A 23,207-nucleotide genomic window follows, 5' to 3' on the forward strand; every position below is an offset into this window, starting at 1 on the left:
TTATAACAATTTTCATTTATTTCAGGTTTTAATATTGTTCATTGATTTTATCACAAATTTCATACCGATTTAGATAATTTCAGTAATTAATTTTTCGTAATTGTATTATTTGTAATTATGGTGTAATAATAGTAATTGTTATATAAATAATAGTTGCATGTGTTAATATAATTATAATGTTGTTGGGTTGCATTATACTAATAATTATAATTCTGTTAAAAATTATATATTTAATAATAATCATGATATAACAACAATAATAGTAATAATAATTAGAAAACTAATAATAAACAGAAGTTTGTGATTTTTAAATTTTTTTTCAATATTATTATTTAAAAACAATTATATTATTTAAATATACAAAATTGTGAATTATTTCAAATTATTTTCCGCAATTTATAACACGGACAAAAGATGAAATCAAGATGAACCGCCGTATATTCATATTGCTCTATATTAAAAAAATTCTTTTTATTTTTTAAAATAAAAAATCATATTTAAATTTTAATTAAAAAATTGTTGAATCGTACCATCTGACACCGATTCTTATGAATACAGTACAGATTGTATTGGATTGTTATAGATTTGTAAATGCCAACAAATTACTGTATTTATATATATATTTTTTTCTTTTTATATTATTTAAAGAAAAAAGCCATTGAAGGTTTGTCTACTGATTTCTATAATAAAACCTTGTCTATTTTTTTTTACTGCTCTCATTTATCTTTTAATTATCGTTTATTGTCGGAATCTTGTTGTTTGGTCAACCAGTTGTGTATTGTTATCCAATGAGTCTAGCAGACTCTACTAGTTATTTCTCGTACTCGGTTGGATCGAAAATCAATTTTAGTTGTTAATCCAGCTGAAGTCATTTATATTATAAATCTATAAAATATTTATTCACGTTCTCGGAATACATTTTCAATTTTAACAAATGTCATATTACACTTAATCTCGTTTAAAATCTATTTAATCTAGTAAAACTTAATATTTGATCTTGCATTTTAGAATCTTGACCGTAATTGAATGGTGTCATGCGAAATGTTGCACAAGATTGTAGCAAAAATAAATGACAAAAACTTGTGTCATACGGTCTAACGGGTCGTATTTTGTGATACATATATCTTATTTGGGTCATCCATGAAAAATTATTACTTTTTATGTTAAGAGTATTATTTTTTATTGTGAATATCGGTAGAATTGACCCGTCTCACAGATAAAGATTCGTGAGACCGTCTCACAAGAGATCTACTCAAAATAAATTATACTTGGGAATTTGTTTGTAGTTTGAGCCCCAATCAGAAACAATGGAAAGTTTTAGGCCTTATCTAGAATATCAAAATTATTTAAATTAAGAATAAATGAATAAAATAAATTCAATGCGTCACACTCTTGTTTTCCGATTTCAGTATTCCCTTAATTCCAATTTCAATCGCACATATGTTGAAGCTGCCAATCGAATCGCAGAATCGATAATTGTCAGTTTGCAGTGTGATTACCGATTGAATTGATCACTTCAATCGTCGTGGCTTCTCAGGTTCAACCCCTAACTTCTGCACATGTACTAGTTGATTGCACTGTTTTATGTCTCTGTCATTCATTTCATTTGTCCGCCATGGTTGATCGAGCTGAATAGGAAGTTGGAAAAATGGTACAAGTTTTCACCAGTCTGTTCTGGCCTCTGGGTTTATTTGTTTCCGTGTTTTTTTTTTTTGGAATTTGGTTACAGCGTGAAAGGAGTGAAATTAGTGCTGCAACGAAGGATTTTATTTCTTTATTTGGGATTGTGCTGGAGATATATGTGTATTTAAATTGGAATAATTGGTGTTAAGCAGTTAGTTTTCTGATTCTCCTGTCTCAAGGTATGAGCTCCTTCAGCAATTGATTAATGGATTTCATTCAACAATCCTAACGTCTTGGAAGTTTTCTACGAATAAATCTCTGAACTATTATCTATATTTTTTTTTAATCTTCATGGTTTTTTTTTTTTTTTTTTTTTGCTTTTTATTATTGAATTGAATACTTTGAGGCTTTTTCCTGCAGGGGTCTATGGACATCGACTGTCCTCAGGACGGTGATGGCCCTGCTATACTGCAGTTACGGAAATGGGATTTTGATGAATTTCCATATAATCCTTCAAGTTTTAGAGAAGGTTTTATTTCTCCTGCAAGGAAGTCGTTATTGTTGCATTCAAACAATTTTGAAGCATTGTTGATTCCCTTGGTTAGAGGTGACTTTCTAAACTTCATCCCTTTTTCGTTATTTCACGACACCAAATTATGTATTAATTTATTTATGTAATTTTTCACGCAGATCAATCTGTGAATGACAAGGATCCTGAAATCATTTCTGTTGAAACTTCTCATAGTCCACCTGAATTGAATGTGCCTAGCTGTTCTGGTTCAGATGATTGTTGTTCTTCAGGAGTTACCTTTTCAAGATCTACTGATCATTCACATATATGCGATGTTGATTCTGTGGCCTGGGGCCTTTGTGTGGGTACGTGTGATCAGCATGAAGAATCTTCCTTTCAAGAGCTACTTTTTGTATGTGGGAATCGTGGGGTGGTTGTGCATGCTTTTCCTCAATTTTATAAATCTAGTGAAGTAGTGAAACCTGCACAAGGAGGTGATGTTGAACGAGGGATGTGGGTGGGGTGGGGACCACCGACAACCTTGTCTCCCTGTTTGAAGGTTCCAGAAGAGTCCAAGCTGCATTTTGATCCTCCTGAGGCAAGAACAAATGGTGTTTATACAGAATACGAGAAGGATAGGCCATCAGCAAGTGTTGCTCAAAAGACTTGGCTACGGACTTTACTGACTAGAGTTGAAACACGAACATCTGGTAGTGATGTGTGTACCAAGTTCCCGAACAGAGCATTATTTCCAGATAATGTAGTTGTTTCCTTTAGGATATTTGATCAGGAATCAAAGATCTTAGATTTCCTTTCTCCCGATGGTCACATATCTCCAGAGCAACTGAATGGGAATATGATTGGTGCGAACACTGCCCTCGATAAGACAGATACAGATCCAAGTTCGTCCTTGCCAACACTTGAGGATGACTGTGCATCTAATTCGAGAGGTGGAGGTGTAAGCAATCTGTATAAATGTGTCAAAATATTCTCTAGCAGTTCAAATCATTTAGTTGGGTTTGTCCTATCCATGATCAATCCTCCATCCTTTAATACTGATTCTGTTGAAGAAAATTGTATTTATATTAGGATTGTCGTTGGGAGGCTAGTGTACTGGGGAATACAGTGGGTTTGCTCAGTAAGGCTGGATAAATATTCTGAGAGGCACCCATTGGGTGAGTGGGTGGACTTCATTTTTTCTCTTAGATATCTTATCTGCCTGAGTAAATCTGGCCTGCTCTCTTTTTATGGTGCCACAAATGGTGTCTTTGTAGCATCTGTTGATATTGTAACTATTTGCAGATTTGATTGCTGTCCAAGTTTCCAGGAGCCAAAAAATAATGGTTCTGTTCCTAATGAAGGGCATGATGACTCAGACCCCTGCGTTGATAGTCTTTCTGGTAAAAGGAAGTTTAGGAGGCTCTTGATGTTTCCACATTCCTCAATGCTGGGTGTAATTGATGAAAGCGGTGTCACCTTTATGTTATGCACCGATAACCTTGTCCAAGTGAACCATCATTTGCTCGAAAATGTCATCCCTCATCAGGACTATTTTAACCTTGAACTTTTATTTGGTTGGGAAGTATGCGCAGCTGAAATTGGCTACCAAAGAGCTTTTGATGATATTTCAGCACGTCAAGACAAAAATCTGCTTCCAGGTCAAAGTAGAAGTTCTTACTTTGGTAATTTACGGAGTAACATTCTTTTGAAAAGTTTAGAAAGTAATATCATGTATCGGGGGAGTCAGAATGATCCATATATCCCCAATCGGAAGAAGTTTCTGGATTTTAATTCAGCATCTTACCTCAAAAGGAAAGTTATTCTACCCCCAGTTGGACACAATGAAGATGGTGTTATTTGTTGTTCTCCTTTCGGAATTACTCATCTAATTAAGAGAGATAATTGTGGGAAAAAATGGGGTCAAGTTGTGCATTCTAATCTACATTCAGACTTCATCGTGAATGATGAAATAAACTATAACAAGCCAGGTTGGGAAGCCTCTTCTGATGAATCTGTGGGATGCAATTTTAATGGATTTTTATATCTAGTGACGAAAGAGGGCCTTTCAGTTGTTCTTCCTTCAATTTCAGTTCCCTCAAATTTCTTCCCCATCGAAGCGTTTGGTTATAGGCTATCCAAGTGTACTAGTAACTTAAATAGTGGAGCTGGTAATCTTTTTGGAATTACTAGAATTACAAAACTCTGGTCACGTCGGAAATTGGAGGTCTTGGATAGAGTTCTTTTATACGAAGGGCCCGAAGTTGCTGAACAGTTGTGCCTCGAAAATGGTAAGAACCTGTATGGAAGCAATAATTTGCCCCCTCTGTCTTCTAACAAATGCTACTGTTTTTTTTTCTCGTGGTTGATCTGTAAATGTGTTCCATCCCTAATAGCAATATATTTTTCTCTCAAATCTTTCATCCTTTTTATTATTTTTTAATTTTTAATCTAAAACATTTGAGTCACATAAAAGTCACTTTTAATCTCTCATTTGATATTTCACATACTGGAATACTCCTATATTTACTGCCAGTCAATATATTTCTGTATTGGTCAGTGTGAAATTGATTCTTGAATGTTTGATTCTAACCCTTAATGTCATCATCTTCCTAGTTCCTCCCATTTATTTGAATCTTTGTTTTCTCGCTTTAATTCTTGGATCTTCATAGCATCTTGAATGTCGAAACATGGTTCATTTTACTTTTTAATTACTTCAAAAGCTCATCTTGATTTTCACGATCAGGAGACTTTGTGGAAGTCAGAAGTACTTAAGCATAAATTACATGACTTTGTGTGGTGTTTGAAATGACAAATCTATCCAAATATTTTACTGATCTCTTTACTTTGTTGGGCTTACTATTAATTGACCTGTATTTACATTAGTTTGATGAAGGTAACTAACACTTGACAAGAAATGGTTTTGTGATATTACAATGATGAATATTTTAAGACACTTATGGTTTTGTCGTGTTTTTGCTCCTCACTCAATGAAAGATTACTGCCATTTTGGGAATTGCTCTGCCTGCGACAGGAAGTTGATTCGTTGATATTCGAAGTCTCGTTATTTTTTTATTCCTGTACTTGCTTCTGATATTATTCTTCTGTTGAAACTGCTAAAGTTGCATGGATTTGTTCAGAAAGAGAAAATACAAAAGAAGGTTAGGATAATTTAACCGATGGCATTATAAACGTTTACAGGATGGGATTTGGAAATTTCTCGGATCCGGCGCTTGCAGTTGGCTTTAGACTTACTGAAATTCGATGAAATTGAGAAGTAAGATTTCTAAATTTTGCCGTGGCTTTGCTTGATTTTATGCCATAAAAAATGAGCTGGTCGATATGAAAAGTACTGAAAATTTAACCTGAATGGGTTGTGTTTTGCATTTTGTTTGAGAACCTGTGAAAAGTTAGAATTCAATATCGAATTATCTAAATTTTATTCTTCTCAATGGCCATTCAGATCCTTAGAAATGCTTATGGACGTCAACCTGGCAGCAGAAGGTATCTTGAGGTTGCTCTTTGCTGCTGTTTATCTTATTTTATCTAAAGCAAGCATCGATAACGAGGTTTTTGCAGCATCAAGGTATGACTAATTTGATGTTTATCCATTGACATTATTTTTAGATAAACACTTAACATTTGGCTGCTTACAATTTATGACCCTTGTTGGAGGCTTGTGAAAAGTATAATACATTTTTCCTGCTAAGTTTCCATTTATGTTTTGGTGGCCTCAAAGATTGTCATTGGATTAGATTGGCTGGTGGCATTAACTTGACTTCTGCATGTGGATATTGAAAAGCTTTAACCTCTCGTTTTCTTAATTACTATTTCTTAAATGATATGTCTCAAGAGTTGTTCTTTTCCAAATTATTTTTAAAAAATATAGTTACCTCCAACCACAGTATTTTCTGCTATTCCAATCATCGTAAATTAATCACTCAAAATCATGGTTTATCACCTGTTACAACCACCTTAAAAAGCTATTCACAAATCATCGTAAATTAATCACTCAAAATCATGGTTTATCACCTGTTACAGCCATCTTGAAAGCTATTCACACACAATTGCTTAAATGTATAAATAAAGCTCCCAAATTTTGAGATAAAAATTTCTACGCATTGTAACCCCAGATACAAACTAAAAAGTGTCTGCAAGAATCTTCAATGAGGCTAACATGCTCTGTGTTGTATGTTTTTCATTTTAGATGTGCCGATTGAATCTTAGGACGTTGGCATATCGAGACCCCAAAATGAAACTATTAATTGTGTATATGTGATGAAAACATCCATTTGTTACTGGAGAAACTATTTTTTGGAAAAAAATATCTTACTTTGGCAAAAGACTGAAATTAAAGGTCTTTAGCTTAATAAAACACATAGAAAATCTATACATAAATGAAAACTGAATTGGGTGCAAAAAAAAATGATTGGCCAATTAAGTATCTCGGGGTTCCGTTGGGAGGTAAACCTACGACTTTCGAGTTTTGGAAACCGGTCCTATCCAAAATGGCGAAAAAACCTTCAAGTTGGAAAAAGACGTTCTTATCAAGAGGGGGTCGACTTACGTTGATAAAATCGGTGTTAAGCGTGTTGTCTTCTTACTATATGTCTTTGTTTAGAGTGCCAAGTCAGGTGGCCAAAAATATGGAAAAATTGATGAGGGATTTCTTGTGGGATGGAGCGGACGGGGATACGGAGATAAGCATTGTCATGTTGTTGGATGGAGCAGGTTTGTAAACCCAAGGACAGGGGAGGACTGTGATTGAGGAATATTTGTTTGAGAAATAGAGCATTACTAAGGAAATGGTGGTGGAGAGGTACAAGGGAAAGGGAGACGTTGTGGAAAAATGTTGTAAAGAGCATTTATGGTCTTCAAGATAATGGGTGGGACTTGGGATTGGCCAGGAATGCGACGTTTAGAAGCCCTTGGAAATTTATTTCTCGTTCTTATCCGGCATTTCATCTTTTGAGTAGGACGATTTTAAGAGGGGGTAATATTATTCGGTTCTAGGAGGATGTTTGGGGGGGAGGGGGTACTTCGTTCAAAGAACGATTTCCGTCTTTGTTTAGGATTTGTACCGGGACTAATAAACCTATCCGTAGCTTTTTAGAGGTTGTCAATGTAGGAGTCAGTCAAACTTATCGATGGGACGTGCGTTTTAGAAGACATCTTAATGATATTGAGCTGGGGGAGTTTGCTACTTTAGTGGGAGTCCTAGATACAGTCAGGTTAGAGTTGGGAACAGAGGATTTCAGGGGTTGGTTGGGTGATTCATCGGGTTTGTTCTACATCCGATCTTTCTACGATTCTTTCTTCCTCATTAATAACTTCCCCGTTTTCTCATGTTATGATCATATATGGAAAGTACATATCCCGCAAAAAGTTCAAATTTTCTCGTGGATTTTGGCTTTGGGGAAACTCCCTACCTCAGACTTGGTGCAAAGAAGATGGCCAACCTGTGTTTTAAGTTCGCAATGGTGCACTTTATGCCAGAACCACGAGGAGAATCAGGATAATTTACTGGTACATTGTTCTTTCTCGAGAGGAATATGGACAAAGGTGATGCAAGAGCTGCGATTTTATTGGATCTTTCCGAGAAGGGCATGAGACATGTTCATTATTGAGCCCGGAATTCCAGCAGGGATAAGAGTAAAGAAATTCTGGTATCTGGTCATTCATTTCACTTTTTGGTCCATCTGGCTCGAGAGAAATAACAGAATATTCAACGACTTGTCTGCCTCCGTCGATGAAGTATGGGAGATGATCAAATTCAGGGTTGCAACATGGACAACGAAGCTCACAGACTTCAATCATTTTTCTATTTCAGATGTGGTTAGAGATTGGAAGTTTGTATTGTCTTGACGATAGTGTCGTGTTTACTTTCAATCCGCGGATTACTCATCCGCTTTCTCTGTTACACAATCATTATTATAATATTGAAGTATTCCTATCAAAAAAAAAACTTGAAGAATGTAGTATAAGGCTTTGGTTCTTTTGTCTTATATAATCACTTAATCATATATCCGAATGTCTGTATACCAAAGTGGATGAAATGCTGTAACAACACATCACTAGTATTGGTCTCGATTGAGCTAGGTGGATATCCTTCTTCTCTACTGCTCGTTGAACAAAAGCCAATATTTAGAGACTGTAGTCATAAGAATGTATGCCGTAGTTATCACCCAATATATAATTACATTTTTTTGGACTATGGCAATCTCAAAGTTTTTATCATTGCACGTATATGGGTGTGAAGATAAATTTTACCAGAATATTGCATCTCATAAATTGAGTAGAATTTTTTTTATAGAAACATATAAAAAACACACAAACAGCAGGCTTGTAAGACACTTATTAATACAACCCATCATTTTCGAGGAGTAAGAACATCACACCCCTTTGTAAATGTGTATTTTCAGTGTCGAACCTTGTTTTGATTGGAAATTGTTGGATAGCAACAAGTGTTCCCATTCTTCTATGAACCATTACTACCAGGTATCGTTTTTAGTACAAATTACAATGATGAACATTCAGGAACATGTGTTTGATCTCTATGGTTTCAAGTTCAAACAATTATTTGGAAGAGTATTATTGGGTAGCAATAATTTCCGGATGTTCATGTGGTACAAGAATCAGAATTTTGCTTTTACACTGTCGGATTGTTTTAAAAGCTTGAGTTAGAACATTACTGTTGCATATAGCTTTTTATACGTCGCCATGTTCTTGCACACTTCCGTAGGTGCCTTGTTGGATTCACATGCCCATCAAAGTTTTCAACATTTGAATCAATTGTAATATTTTCTTGGCTAGAGCACCCTCAGATTTCAGGAGTATGGATCCAATAGTATAGTAGTGCCACTATCTTTAGCTTTTCTTAGTGCTATATGTGGAATTTGTTATGGTGTATGAATCATTAAGCTTGCATAAGTGGATACAGTATAATGAATAATTGTGTCTTAGTTTGAGTAATATCCTTGTGAAGCAATCCTAAAAGAGAAGTAGAGCTAGTTGTGGTTATAAACATAGGATGTTTCATAAAGTAGATCTTTTTAGTTAATAATGCAAAACATATAGTTGTTAAATGAATGCATTGTGGAGCTTTATTTGTTCAAAGAATCTATAGAAGTTTCCATTTTACTCTTTCTTTGATTTATACAAAACCTTAGATATCACGTTATCCTTTTTATTGTGCTTAGTTTGTGTTTCATTATTGGTAAAGTTTGTCTTTCAATTTCTTTACCGCAAGCTGATTATATGTTGGTTTTCTTCTTCAAGCCATTAGATTACTGTAGATGCTATTTGTCAAAATATTGATTGACTCACATGTGTGTAACTTTACTTTTGGTAGTTATTTTTTTTCAATGGCTTGATCATTTTGAAGTCAGTGGGTTCCAATTAATGTGATGCAGGCTTCTAGCATTGGCCACAAGCTTTGCAACAAGGGCCATTCGTAAATATGGCCTATTGCAGCATGAGAAAGACCCTGTAAATCCAGGGTACGTTAGAGGTGGTGAAAGTCTCTCTCTTTCATTAGTCTTAACTGATAGAGAACTAGATGAAGATATATATTCAAGGAGGCTCAAGGAAATGGCAAATTTTTTGGTGGTTATCCGTAATCTGCAGAGGCTACTAGATTCCAAATTCAAAAGGCCAGGTCAAGGATTGGTAGGTTTCCAGATAATTTTTTGTAATTTTACAAGAAACATTGTCATGATTGTTAATGTATATATTTTAATTATTCTAGATGGATGTTGTGGGGTTGCCGAGTTTGGTTAATACAGATTTGACCGAGGATGAGTTCAAGATTCCAGTTGTTGCAGCAGATTCATTGTTATTGGATAAATCGGCCCAATATGAAACTGCACTTTCTGCTTCAGAAACAGACTTGAGCAAAGCTGATAATCTTGTTCTAATGCCTGTGGGTAAAGTTGCTGCCAATACTGTTTCAGATTTTCAAAACACTGATGGCGCAGTCATAAATTTTGAAGGAAGCACTCTTCAGTTTGAAAATCCTAGGGATATGATTGCTCGTTGGGAGATTGATAATTTAGACCTTAAAACTGTCGTCAAAGATGCTTTACTTTCTGGCCGCCTGCCATTGGCTGTGCTCAGATTGCATCTTCATCATTTGAATGATTCTGTACCTGGCACAGAATCTCATGATAACTTTAATGATATCCGCGTTGTTGGAAGAGCAATTGCATATGATTTATTTTTACAGGTTTGTTAATTCTGGTTCTCTAATAAAAAGAATTACTTATTCTTTTTTCTGAGTTATTCATAACTTTCTATGGATAGGATGAGATAGGGCTTGCAATAACAACATTGCAAAAACTTGGGGAGGATGTTGAGATTACACTCAAACAGCTTGTTTTTGGCACTGTTAGAAGATCTCTTCGTGTTCGAGTTGCTGAAGAGATGAAAAGATATGGATACCTTGGATCACAAGAGTTGAAAATATTGGAGTTGGTATCACATATTGAGGTATGTGAGATGGTTACAAATCATTTAATTTTTGAAAATTGCTAGGTTTATATCGATTTGAAGTTACTTTTTAGCTAATACGACAGTTTTTTCGCAAAAGAGGGTATATCCTTGCAGTAGCTTCTTTGGGACACTGACTAGCCGATGGAAAGAGCTCAAGAAAGCAGCTAATGAAGTTGCACCAGGGGAGATAAGTCTGCACCTATTGCATCCGCTCTATAACAATCTTATCATTTCGTGTGGTGAGATTGATGGAGTTGTTTTGGGTTTATGGACTAGTGTTGATGATCGGTCCATCAATTCAGAAGTTGATGGCGAAAATAATTATGGTGCTTATTGGTCTGGCGCTGTAGCATGGTCAGATGCCTGGGATAAAAGAGTTACTGATCGAGTAAGTCAGATGTGGTCTGATTCATGTTGTTAATATCACTGTTCACATCTCCGTAAAGGTTTGGGATAAATAACAAATTGAAATGTCTCCTTGTATTAAAGAGTCTCTCTAGCTAATGTTCATCGTCTAAATAATCGGTATATACTTGTTTGTGTATGCTAATTTCTATCATGTTTTTATCAACTCTGTGACAGATGACAAGATGCTACATATATTCCACAATTTAAAAGAAACCTTCTGTTCATGGATAACTTCTGAAGATTACGTATTATATTAGAATAGTTTGTAGGGTCCTAAAAGGAGCTTGTTGAGGTGTGTGGAAATATTGGTAATAGTTTGAAGCCACAATTGAATAATTATGTAGATCCATTTCAGTGTAGAAACCATTATATGGATTAATTGCTCGAAGGTTTTTATATTCAGTGATGGGAGTCAACCTGAGAAATTACGGGACAGAAAGCATACATACTTGCATTTGTATAGTTAGTGACATCAATATCTCATATCTTATGTCCGGCTTTAAAGTTTGTCCATTGAATGGCCACGTTTTCTTTCATGATCTTTACTTTCCACTTTGTTCCTATTATGTCCCTTAAAAAAAACAAATTAACATAATTTTTTCCAGAAGGAACTGTTATTAAACTTGTGATTTTTCTACTGAAAAGAATGCCATCTGAAGACATGTGGCCTTAGTTACATGCTGCCACCTTTTACCTCTAGTGGCTGTTTTCCCCTATGTTTTTGAACTTGCAATTTATTTATCATTTTCAACAATGGAAGCTATAAATCATAAAAAATTATGTTATTTTTTTGTTGTGATGGCATGAATACTGTTAGAGCCATGAATCCTGCTATTAAGATTAAAAGATTTAATGATTATGAAAAGTTAATGTGGTATATATCAAAATCGTAGAAAATGAAACGATACAAACTCCAGTTGTTCTTAGTTGATATATATTCACTCAAACATACTAATATATTTTTAAGATCATACTTTTGAATTCACTAGAGAGGAAAGTGGAATGTTAAAGATAATTATACATTAATACTGTGAAATGGTAATTGACCATACTCATCAATTTTCTGCCTCTAGCCACTCCAAACAAATGAAAAGTGACCACCAAAACACCTCATTTGCCAAAAGGACAAATTAAACAATTAGGTATGTTTATGATAATCTTCCAGTTACTTGCCTTCATAACAATATTATTCGTCATTGTGTCAAAAACCTATGATATTCTGTTTCAGAGGACAAGTGAAACAATTAGGTATGTTTATGATAATCTTCTAGTTACTTGCCTTCTTAACAATATTATTCTTCATTGTGTCAAAAACCTATGATATTCTGTTTCAGAGTCTAGTTTTGATGTGACAGGAATAGCTTAGATATGAATAGGGCCATGGGCTACTCTTGATTCTTGAAGATCGTGAGATTCAACTTTCAAGTATAGCAGTCCTTGAGAAAATGACTCAATTTTCCATTTCCCTTAAGAAAAGTTTCGAACTAATTGAGACCATTTTAGGTAGTTTCGACCATAAAGCCAATATGCGGGCTGAATAATATGCAACTCACATGTATTTCCTTTTCTCTTATGAAAAGGGCCTCGGCCTTGTACCCCGTTCGAACTCCAAATGGAATTATAGATTTTATTATGGTATCTCTCATTTTCTAAGAAAGATGGATTCGAACATGATGTGGATTATTTTATTTATTTGTCGGTTGTTTGTAAACCATTCGTAAACTATTTCTTACAAACTAAGAACACAAATATATTTTACTACCCTGCCAAACTTGCTCCTTTTATAAAACTCTTGAGGCAAATTTTTCGAGGAAAACTTTAACTTAGTTTTTCTTTTTTCTTCTTGTGCAGGTATTGCTGGACCAACCTCTTCTAATGGGTGTGAATGTATTGTGGGAATCACAACTTGAATACCATGCATGCCACAATGACTGGTCCGAAGTTTCTAAGCTACTAGAAGTAATTCCATCATATGCACTCTGCAGTGGAAGACTCAGCATTAGGTTGGATGGTATACATTCAGCTTCAGGCACTGAGAGTGGAGGGAGTGTTCTTGGATATCATAATTTTACAGACGTGGTTGAAGAGCTAGATTTTGTGTGTATGGATGTTCCAAGCATCCAGGTTTTCAGGTTTTCTGAGAGTACCATGTGCTCAGAGAGTTTGAGAATGCTTATGGAACTGCAACTCGCAAAAAGTTATATCTTTTTAAATGATTATTGGCATGGTACTGAAGACATTGTGCCTTTGCTGGCACGTTCGGGTTTTATATTTAAGGTACATGACAAGTCATTGCTGGAAGCCCCCACTGACTGCTCATCGGATAATCTGATAGTTATTGGTGATGTATCAGTTAATCCAGCTACAGTTCTAGCGTTTCATAAAGTTGTTATACACTTCTGCGCACAGTATAACTTGCTGAATTTTCTGGACATTTACCTTGACCATCACAACCTCGCAGTAGATCATGAATCTCTTTCCCTTTTACAGGATGCAGCTGTAAGTCAACTTATGATATTTTTAAAAAATTATTTACATGTTTCACGATTCAATCTTTATTTATTCTGAGACTTTTGATTAGGGTAATATGATGCTTATAAAATGTCTCATACCACATGTTTCTTCAGGGTGCTAATGAGTGGGCAAAGTGGTTGCTTTTGCTGAGGGTTAAGGGGAAGGAATATGATGGGTCATTTTCTAATGCCCGTGCAGTTGCTTTGCGCAATTTAGTTCCTGGGAGTAAACTTGGCATTCATGGGGTTGATGACACCATACATGTGGTTGATGACATCGCAGAAGGAGCTGGGGAAATGGCAGCTATAGCCACATTGATGTTTGCCCCTATTCCTCTTCAAGAATGCCTTACTAGTAGCAGTATTAACCGGCATTATAGCTCAGCTCAATGCACCTTGGAAAACCTTAGACCAGCCTTGCAACGTTTCCCTACATTGTGGATCAAAATCGTGGCAGCCTGTTTTGGACAAGAACCCAGTTGCGGCAGTTTGCCTATTAGGACGCAAGGTGAGTTGTTATACCTGCTACCCCATCTGTTATCCATATGTACTATTGAATCTTGCTCATATCTTATTTCTCTCATCAAGTTTTTTTTTTTTGGAGTACGGTATCAGGGTATTCTGATTTGTTTGAGTACTTGAAATGGCGGGAAGGTGTTTTCTCCTCTTCTGTACGAGATACTTCATTTCTACAGATGATCCCATGTTGGTTTCCAAAGTCTGTTCGGAGATTGATTCAGTTATTTGTGCAGGTTACTTCGAATATTGGATTGATTATATGTATTTCATGTTAAGAATTGTTTTCAATGTTTCGAAATCTAATATTTTTATGGTGTTTTGTTATAGAATTTGTTAAAGTATTTGTTTGTTATGTTAGTGTTAATATAAAAAACATTCTAAATGCTAGAAGATGTTGGTGTTAATAAAAAAAACATTCTATGTGCATTTCTAATGATCTCTATCACCCAAATGTTCCTTCTGTCTCAACAGGGGCCAATTGGCTGGCACACATTAGCTGACTCCGAGAATGGAGAACTTTCTATGCTGAGAGACATCTACTATGTTGTAAATTCCAGTGGCCATGCTCAGATTAGTGCGATGTCTTGGGAAGCTGCTGTCCAAAAACATATTGAGGAGGAACTCTATGTATCGTCTTTGGAGGTTTTGATCTACTTCAGCTCTTAAAATCCTTACTTATGCATGTAAAGAGCATTCTTAGATGCTGAAATTCTCCAAGTTGATTCTCGGAAAAAAATTAGGATTGCCCCCTCTTTCCATAAGAAAGCAGCAATCAGGAAGCTATGAATCCTGTTTCAGAAACTCACCCAACTTTATGACTCCCCTCCCCTCATAGCTCCTCGTGTTATATGATATTCTATTTTCTGCATTGACTTCAGGGAACTGGAGTCGGTCTTGAACACCATTTACATCGTGGGCATGCAATGGCCGCTTTGAATCACGTTCTCTCTGCAAGGGTCTACAAGTTGAAATCTGACAGTAAGGAGGAAGGAAAATATGGGCAGCTTAATGTCCAATCTGATGTGCAAATCCTGCTTGCACCTTTAACAAAGAGCGAGGAGTCTCTGCTCTCATCTGTAAGAACACAGTCTTTGAATCATAAAGATAGAAAATGGTTATAGATAAATGGCATCTAGAAAATCAAAATGCGTGCTTCCAGTAGTTCTTGCTTTGGTAGTGTGGTAGAGTGTGATACCTTGATTGGGTTCTGCAGCAGTGCATGAAAGCAATCTGCCTCAGAAAAGTCGCGTTCTTCTTTGATTGCAGATCATCTCTATGTTTCTTTATTCCTTTGCTGTGTCTGTATATGTTGCTGTGCATAGCTACCTCTGATTATGTGACAACCATTTTGTACCTCTGTATTTGCATGAAGCTAGGAACTGGGTTAGGATGATGTATTTTCAAAGTGGAATAAAACTCACATGTCATCAAGATTCAAGAACTGTACCCTTTTTGGGTTCAAATCTAGGTGTAAGACATTGAATTGTCACCGATATTGTTGTAAATTAGATACACTGATTATTATCAAAGGGTCTTTTACAAGAGCTCACCCTGAAATTCCCGTGCATATGGTACTGACAGTAGATATCAAAGTAAATTAATCATTCACTTCATGAGGGGGTCACCAAGGAGGTAGTATTGTCACCCGGGAATTACCGCACATTTTAATTGAGATGTTGGAATGCCATATATGGACCAGAATATTGAAACCTGTGGAAACCGTTGTTTGCAATGTGGTGTGAATGAATCGAGTATAGCTTAAACAGTTAAACTTCAATATACACAAAAACCTTGGAAAATCTAGAGGAAGAACCATATAAAGGTGAATTAATGAGAATTAGAAGCCAAATGTTGATATTGGACAGTTGAAGTGTAAAAGATGCAAACAAAGGACTAAAAATTATTTTGTCTGATAAATTAGACCTTGAGCACGAAATTTTTTTTTTGGATATGAAACTATACTTTATTAAAATAATAAACCGGATTACTAAGGATAGTAATCCTCGTTGCCTTGTTACAAAATGTAAATGTCCATTTCTAAAATAAGATTAGCAGCATACAAACTTCCAATCCCTAAGCAAATCAGAAATAAATAAATGACTGAACTTCGGCAATATTGTGGTCCAATTCGCAACCCTGAATTTGATTTTTTCTCATACGTCGTCCAAAGAGTCGGCGCAGTATGTGAATATTCTATTGTTTCTCTCCAACCATAGCGACCAAAAAATGCCGTGGACCACTAGAAACCAAAAACTCTTATTCCTTCTTCCGGTGTGGAACACTATCTCCATAATAAATAAGTCCCTGGCCTTTTTTGGAAAGGTCCATTTGAAACCCAACTCTTGTATAACTTTTGCCCAAATTCCCCTCGAAAATGAGCAGTGTAACAAAATATGGTCTTGACTCTCCTCCTGTTGCAGGCATAAACTGCACCATTGCGGGCTTAAAGCACAAGTAGACCACCAGTTTTTGCAATGAATATGGAGTTGGGAGTTTCCCCAACGCCACTATCCACGAGAAGACTTGAACCTTGTACGGGACCGCTATCTTCCAAATATTATAGTAGTACGAGAATGAAATAGATGCTGAAACGGGGTAGAGAAAAGCATAGAAAGATCGAACAGAAAAAACCCTGACGAATCCCCCAACCAAACCCTAAATCATCTGTCCCTCTCTCCAACCTAACCGTATCCAATACCCCTAAATGACCACTAAATTCATTTAGTTCTACCTCATTTAAAGCTCTTCTGAAACGCACATCCCAATGATAAATAGTATTAACTCCAGTATCTGTGTGATCTAAGAAAGAGCTAATTGGTTTATTAATGGAGTTGGAGATGTGAAACATAGATGGAAAACGCTCTTTGAATGACAAGACCCCTCCCGCCCAAATAACTTCCCAAAAACGAATTTTATTCCCCCATTTTAGCACTGCCCTAATCAACAGATGAAAAGTTGAGTAAGACCGAGAGATAAATTTCCATGGGCTTTTAAATGTTGTGTTCGTTGCCAACCTCAAGTCCCACCCGTTGTCCTGTAAACCATAAATACTCCTGATTACTCTTTTCCACAATGGTTCCTTTTCCACTGAGCATCTCCACTACCACTTCCCTAGAAGTGCCTTATTCGTCAAACAAATATTTCCCAACCCCGGTCCTCCCATCTCCTTTGGTCTGCATACTTGATTCCACCCAACTACATGGCAATGGGTCTCCACATCTGCTCCATCCCACAAGAAATCCCTCATCAATTTTTCCATCTTTTTTGCCACACTAACCGGCACTCTGAAAAGAGACATGTAGTAGGTCGGCATTGCACTTAACACAGTTTTAATCAACATAAGTCTACCTCCCTTCGAGAGAAAAGATTTCTTCCAACTTGCTAGTTTCTTGGACGTTTTGGATATTAGTGGTTCCCAAAAATCGAGAGACTTAGGATCACCTCCCAACGGAACCCCGAGATACTTAATCGGCCAATTCTCTCTTTTACATCCAATTGCTAGTGCCAAACCATCAACTTCCTCTTGTAAAACATTTAAACCCAAAACCACACTTTTTTCCAAATTGATTTTCAATCCTGATTCGAGGCTGAAGTTGTTGAGGATTTCCACTAGGGCCAGTACATGCGTATAGGACTGGACAAAAAACAAAGTGTCATCCGCGAACTGGATATGTGAAATTTCAATTTTGTCTCTCCCTACTTCCAATCCTCTTATTTCATTCACTATCTTGGCCCTATCGACCAATCGCCCCAATCCATTGATCACTAAATTAAAGAGGAAAGGAGATAGTGGATCTCCTTGTCGAATGCCTCTCTCCCCCTTGAATTTTCCCCGTGGTCTACCATTAATAAAAATCGAGAATGAGACATTCGAGACACATCCTTTCTTTTTTTTCTTTTGGTATTCCTCTACTATTTCATTCGCAATCAGGCAACAATCCATGATTTGTCTTCCTTTAATAAATGCACATTGATTCTCTGCAATTGTATCTCCGAACACTTTCTTCAATCTGTTTGCCAAAACTTTAACCACAATCTTATACAGACTCGTTGTCAAATTGATTGGTCGAAAATCCTTGACCTTAACTGCATCATCTTTCTTCGGGATTAGGCAAATGTAGGTTTCATTTGTAGTAGCATTAACAATGCTACCGTCAAAAAATTCAGCGAACACCTTCATTAAATCTTTTTTGATCGTATCCCAGCATTTTTGATAGAATGCCATTGTAAACCCATCCGGCCCTGGCACTTTGTTTCCATCACAGTCGAAAACAGCCTTTTTAATCTCATCCTCAGAAAATGGTTCCTCCAGCTCCTCAGCTTCTATCGTAGGTAAGGGACTCCACTCCAACCCTTCGAAACCCCCACCCTCCCCATCTGATTTCCTATAAAGATTTCTGTAGAAGCTTAAAATGTTCTCCTCAATCTGTTTCTATTCCGTAACCACAGACCCATATTCCATCTCCACCTTATCTATCATTAATTTGTTCCTACGATTATTGAGTAAAGCATGGAAAAATTTTGAATTCTGATCTCCTTCCCTCAACCATTTCACTTTTGCTTTTTGATTTGCCATCTGGAAACTTCTTTAGTGTTGTGATTGTTGATTTGATAGATTCAATTTGGATAATATTGGTTGATTTTAATAGAATCAATTAGGATAATATTTGATTTGATTAAGTTTAGTTAGACAAGATATTCTCCCATGTTTATTGGGATTTTATTTTGATATGATTTTGTGGTGTTTACGTAAGTATGCTCTACACTAGCCTTGTATATGCAGGAATAAACTGAATAAAGTTTTCTTTTATTTCTCTTGTCGTGCATTTATTTCTACATGGTATCAAAGACCGAGGATCGGTCATGAACTTCAAAGCAGCCATGGTTGGCACCGGATCAGCTTCTTCCGCTACAAGTGACGTTGATAAAACATTGGAGGGCGGATCTCAACCTCCTTCAAACATCTCCCTCTCCGATACCTCTCTTCAAATAGCGATTAACAGATTGAATGAGAGGTATTATCTTGAATGGGCACGATCTGTCCGTCTTGTAATCGATGACAAAGGCAAATTAGGTTACTTGAACCGAGGTGTGAAGCCTCCGCCCTCGACTGATGCAAAATATAAACAATGGTGATTTGAAAATTCCTTGGTCACAACATGGTTGATCGATGGTACCTGCCATCGGAAAACCGTTTATATTTCTTACGATAGCTAGAGAAGTGTGGGAGGCTATTCAAGAGACGGACTCTGATATGAGAGTATTGTGTTTCTTGCTAGCCTGGGTAAAGAACTGGACAAGGTTCGCGGCCGCGTACTTGGCCGCAACCTTCTTCCGAACATTCGGGAAGCATGGGGAAGAGGCTCGACTCCACGTGATGCTACCAAGGTCCAATGATTGCGATAGTTACAGAATGCTCTGCCATATTTAGCAAGAACAATAACCACTATGAGGACCGAAAGGGTGGGAAATCAAAACCTTTTTGCGAGAAGTGCAACAAACCATGACACACCATTGATACATATGGCAAATACACAGGAAACAAGCCCATCTAAAAAAAAGGTCATACAACAAAACCAACACCAATTCCAACGAGTATGGTAACAATAGTCACGCCTTTCAAACAAGCAATATTGACTGTGGACAACAAACATCTTCCTCAGAAAAGAACGTCTTCCTTTCACAAAGGATCAACTGGACCGCCTGTACTAATTGTTTCAAACTCGTTCGAATCCTTCCAATCCTTCCAGTTCACTAGCCCAAACATGTATCTCTTCTGTGGCAAACATAACTTCGATTCGAAATAGCTCGTAGATTCCGGATTCAGGTGCTAGGGATCATATGACGGGTTCGTCACAATTTTTTTCCTCCTATATTTTTTGCGCCGGGAATCAAAATGTAAAAATTGCTGATGGATCTTTTTCTCTTGTTGCCATGAAAGGAACTATTACCGTCTCTTCTTCTTTGGCACTTAAAAATGTGTTGCATGTTCTTTTCCAATCGTATAAGTCTTCATTTTTCTCCAAGTAGCAATCAACGTTGTTCACAATCTATTTTTCATGAAAGGATCAACCACATTGAAATCGACACACTTTATATAAGAGAAACTTGAAGGGCTTATTAGCGCGCCACTCGTTCCAAGTACACTGCAACTTGCAGTACATCCTAAATAAGGGACTATCAAGACAACTCTTTGAAGATCCAGTGAGAAAGTTGGCAATGATGAACATCTTTGCACCAACTTGAGGGGGGAGTGTTGATTTGATAGAATCAAGTAGGATAATATTTGATTTGATTACATTTAGTAAGACAAGATATTCTCCCAGATTTATTGGGATTTTATTTTGATATGATTTTGTGGTGTTTGTCCATTTAAGTGTATTCTATGCTAGCCCTGTATATGTATAAATAAACTGAATAAAGTTTTCTCTTATTCCTCGTCGTGCATTTATTTGTACAGTGATTTTTGAGCATGTCTCTTTAATTTTACATTCCGAACTTTTTTTTTGCTAAAAATTACTCTCTTATTATAAGTTCTGGGATCTAAATGAAGCTTCACTAATTTGGAGACTGTTCTGAAGTTATTAACAGGTTATGATTTCATCCCATCCTCAGTATCTTTCCTTTCTGATGTTAGGTGATACCTCTTGCCATTGCGCATTTTGATGACACTGTATTGGTGGCATCCTGCGGTTTTCTTTTGGAGCTCTGTGGTTTATCTGCTGATATTATGCGAATAGACGTTGCTGCTTTGAGAAGAATATCTTCTTTCTACAAGTCTGCTGAAAACAATCAATATAAACAATTATCACCGAAGGTTTCTGTTTTTTATCCGTCGTCTCTTGAGACTGATTTAACAGAAACTCTTGCGCGTGCGTTAGCTGATGATTATCTACGTGAGTGTTCTAGTAACATGACCCAGAAAGGTGACACAAACTATAGCACTTGCAATCAACCATCACGAGCACTCCTGCTTGTTCTGCAGCATTTGGAAAGAGCTAGTCTTCTGTTGGCAACCATCGGTATGACCTGTGGGTCTTGGTTGTCCAGTGGAAATGGAGATGGAGCTGATCTAAGGTCTCAGCAGAAGGCTTCAAGCCAACTCTGGAAATTGGTTAATGTGTTTTGTCGGATGCATAATATTCCATTGAGCACCAAATACCTTGCTGTATTAGCAAGAGATAATGATTGGGTACACTTTTTTCTTTTTGTTCTCTTTTTTTAATGCATGAGTACAGATTTTTGAAGTCTAAGAGGAATTTGTGTTTGTCCCCGGTTGCCAAATTAGGTTGGGTTTTTGTCAGAAGCTCAAGTTGGAAAATATCCCTTTGAAGCAGTAATCCAAGTGGTAAGCTTCAACCTCTTTCAAAATGAGTCATAAATTTTTTACCTGACGGTGGAGTACTTATTTCTTTGTTTTTAATTGATAACACTGAATTCCATTTCATATTTATGTTGTCTGCCTCGCCTCAGGCGTCGAAGGAGTTCAGTGACCCCCGATTAAAGATTCACCTATTAACAGTATTGAAGAGCATGCAGTCTAGGAAAAAACTTGCTTCTTTATCAAAACTGGATTCCGCAGGAAGGAGTGATACTTTCTTGCCAGATGAAAACCTTTACATACCTGTTGAATTATTTGGAATTATTGCAGAATGTGAAAAACAGGAAAAACCTGGGGATGCCCTTCTCCTGAAAGCAAAGAACTTGAGCTGGTCAATTTTGGCTATGATTGCATCTTGCTTTCCTGATGTTTCTCCATTGTCATGCCTAATAGTCTGGCTGGAAATAACTGCAGCAAGGTTCTGATTACCTCCTCAATCATCAACGTATTAATGAGAACTACTTATTCTTTTCAAGCTTTTTGCAAAAACTAGCCGTCGTATGTCAAGCAAATTTTTTTGTGATTTTCCTCTAAAACTACAGTTCTATGCCATTCATTTCGTTTCTTTCTTTTCCATTTTTTTTGGAATTAAAGGAAGAGTAAAATGGCAGTTTCCATCTTAGCAGGGAGACTTCAGCTATCAAAGTGAATGATATTGCCTCCCAAATCGCAAAAAATGTTGGAGCTGCGGTGGAGGCTACAAATTCCCTTCCGGCTAATTCTAGAACTATAACCTTTCATTATAATCGAAGAAACTCAAAACGCAGGCGTCTTGTGGAACCCATTCCAGTGAGTTCTTTGACTTTGGAGGCATCTACAGTTGCTGAAGATTTTGGTATGATCAACGATCAAAGTATTGTTGGTGAAGCAGAAACAGATAAACTGACAGATGGAGATACCAATTTTTCAAAGGACTCTGATGGTGTGGCAATATCCTTGTCCAGAATGGTCGCTGTGCTCTGCGAACAGCATCTGTTCCTTCCCTTGCTTCAAGCTTTTGAAATCTTTCTTCCGTCATGTTCTCTTTTACCTTTTATCCGTGCCCTTCAGGTTGTTTACTACTCTTTACGGTGTGTTGCAATTAATGAACAATTTGGATGATAGAATTATGCCTGTTGAGAAAAACAGTGTTGCTCATATTTGTTGTAACAATTTCTTGCTTGCTAATAATTGCCATGTTTGCTTTTTAAAAGGTAAGTTTGAATTTGCTTTAACTACCTGATCATTATCTGCTATTCCATATGAAAATTTCTTAATTGTAACCGGTATTAGTTTCACCCTTTCCATTATGAGAGTCAATGGTTGATGCATTGTCTTGCCTAGCCTATGATGTTATCAAACACTGAACCCTACTTGAAATTGAGTTATACGAGGCATATCATTTCTTTCCATAACCAGGTTTTAGAATAAGTTATTTGAAACAATTTTCTTTTATTCTTGTTTTTTTTGGGTCTTCAGTTATTCATTATTTTCAAGTGTTCGTCTGTACTGTTGAAGGTTAAATATTAATATGTCATGTGAATTGAGGAGAGGATGATAGGCTTAATTTCGGCTACCAGGCTGAGAAAGATATCGAAGATAAAAATTCGAAAACCCTTGTGTGTGTTTTTTTTCTGAAAAAGTTATTTTCTTTGGGCGATTTTAATTTTTCCAATTTATTTTTTCCTCATTTTTTTGATGGAGCAAAGTTTGTTAGTCCCTTGTATCATTTTAACTTGTTGACATCACTAATAGATTCTTTTCTCGATTAACTAGATTCCTTTCT

The 23,207-nt window shown here is 36.5% G+C and overlaps 1 protein-coding gene across 1 annotated transcript in view; it reads left to right on the plus strand.

Moving 5' to 3' along the window:
- Positions 1-1,352: 1,352 nt before the first annotated feature.
- The window catches only part of LOC142522406 (uncharacterized), a 28,655-nt gene continuing 6,800 nt past the window's right edge, over positions 1,353-23,207 (plus strand). The window contains 18 exon segments of the mRNA XM_075625779.1: positions 1,353-1,537; positions 2,044-2,230; positions 2,314-4,422; positions 5,333-5,408; positions 5,595-5,717; positions 9,544-9,799; positions 9,879-10,355; positions 10,433-10,618; positions 10,719-11,009; positions 12,881-13,528; positions 13,657-14,050; positions 14,158-14,294; positions 14,533-14,703; positions 14,940-15,137; positions 20,699-21,253; positions 21,350-21,409; positions 21,535-21,860; positions 22,069-22,492. Coding sequence (XP_075481894.1) covers positions 2,050-2,230; positions 2,314-4,422; positions 5,333-5,408; positions 5,595-5,717; positions 9,544-9,799; positions 9,879-10,355; positions 10,433-10,618; positions 10,719-11,009; positions 12,881-13,528; positions 13,657-14,050; positions 14,158-14,294; positions 14,533-14,703; positions 14,940-15,137; positions 20,699-21,253; positions 21,350-21,409; positions 21,535-21,860; positions 22,069-22,492 — 6,612 coding nt within the window. The 5' untranslated portion in view covers positions 1,353-1,537; positions 2,044-2,049.

The sequence above is a fragment of the Primulina tabacum genome, chromosome 13, assembly GCF_025594145.1.
Source record: "Primulina tabacum isolate GXHZ01 chromosome 13, ASM2559414v2, whole genome shotgun sequence".
Classification (NCBI taxonomy): Eukaryota; Viridiplantae; Streptophyta; class Magnoliopsida; order Lamiales; family Gesneriaceae; genus Primulina; species Primulina tabacum.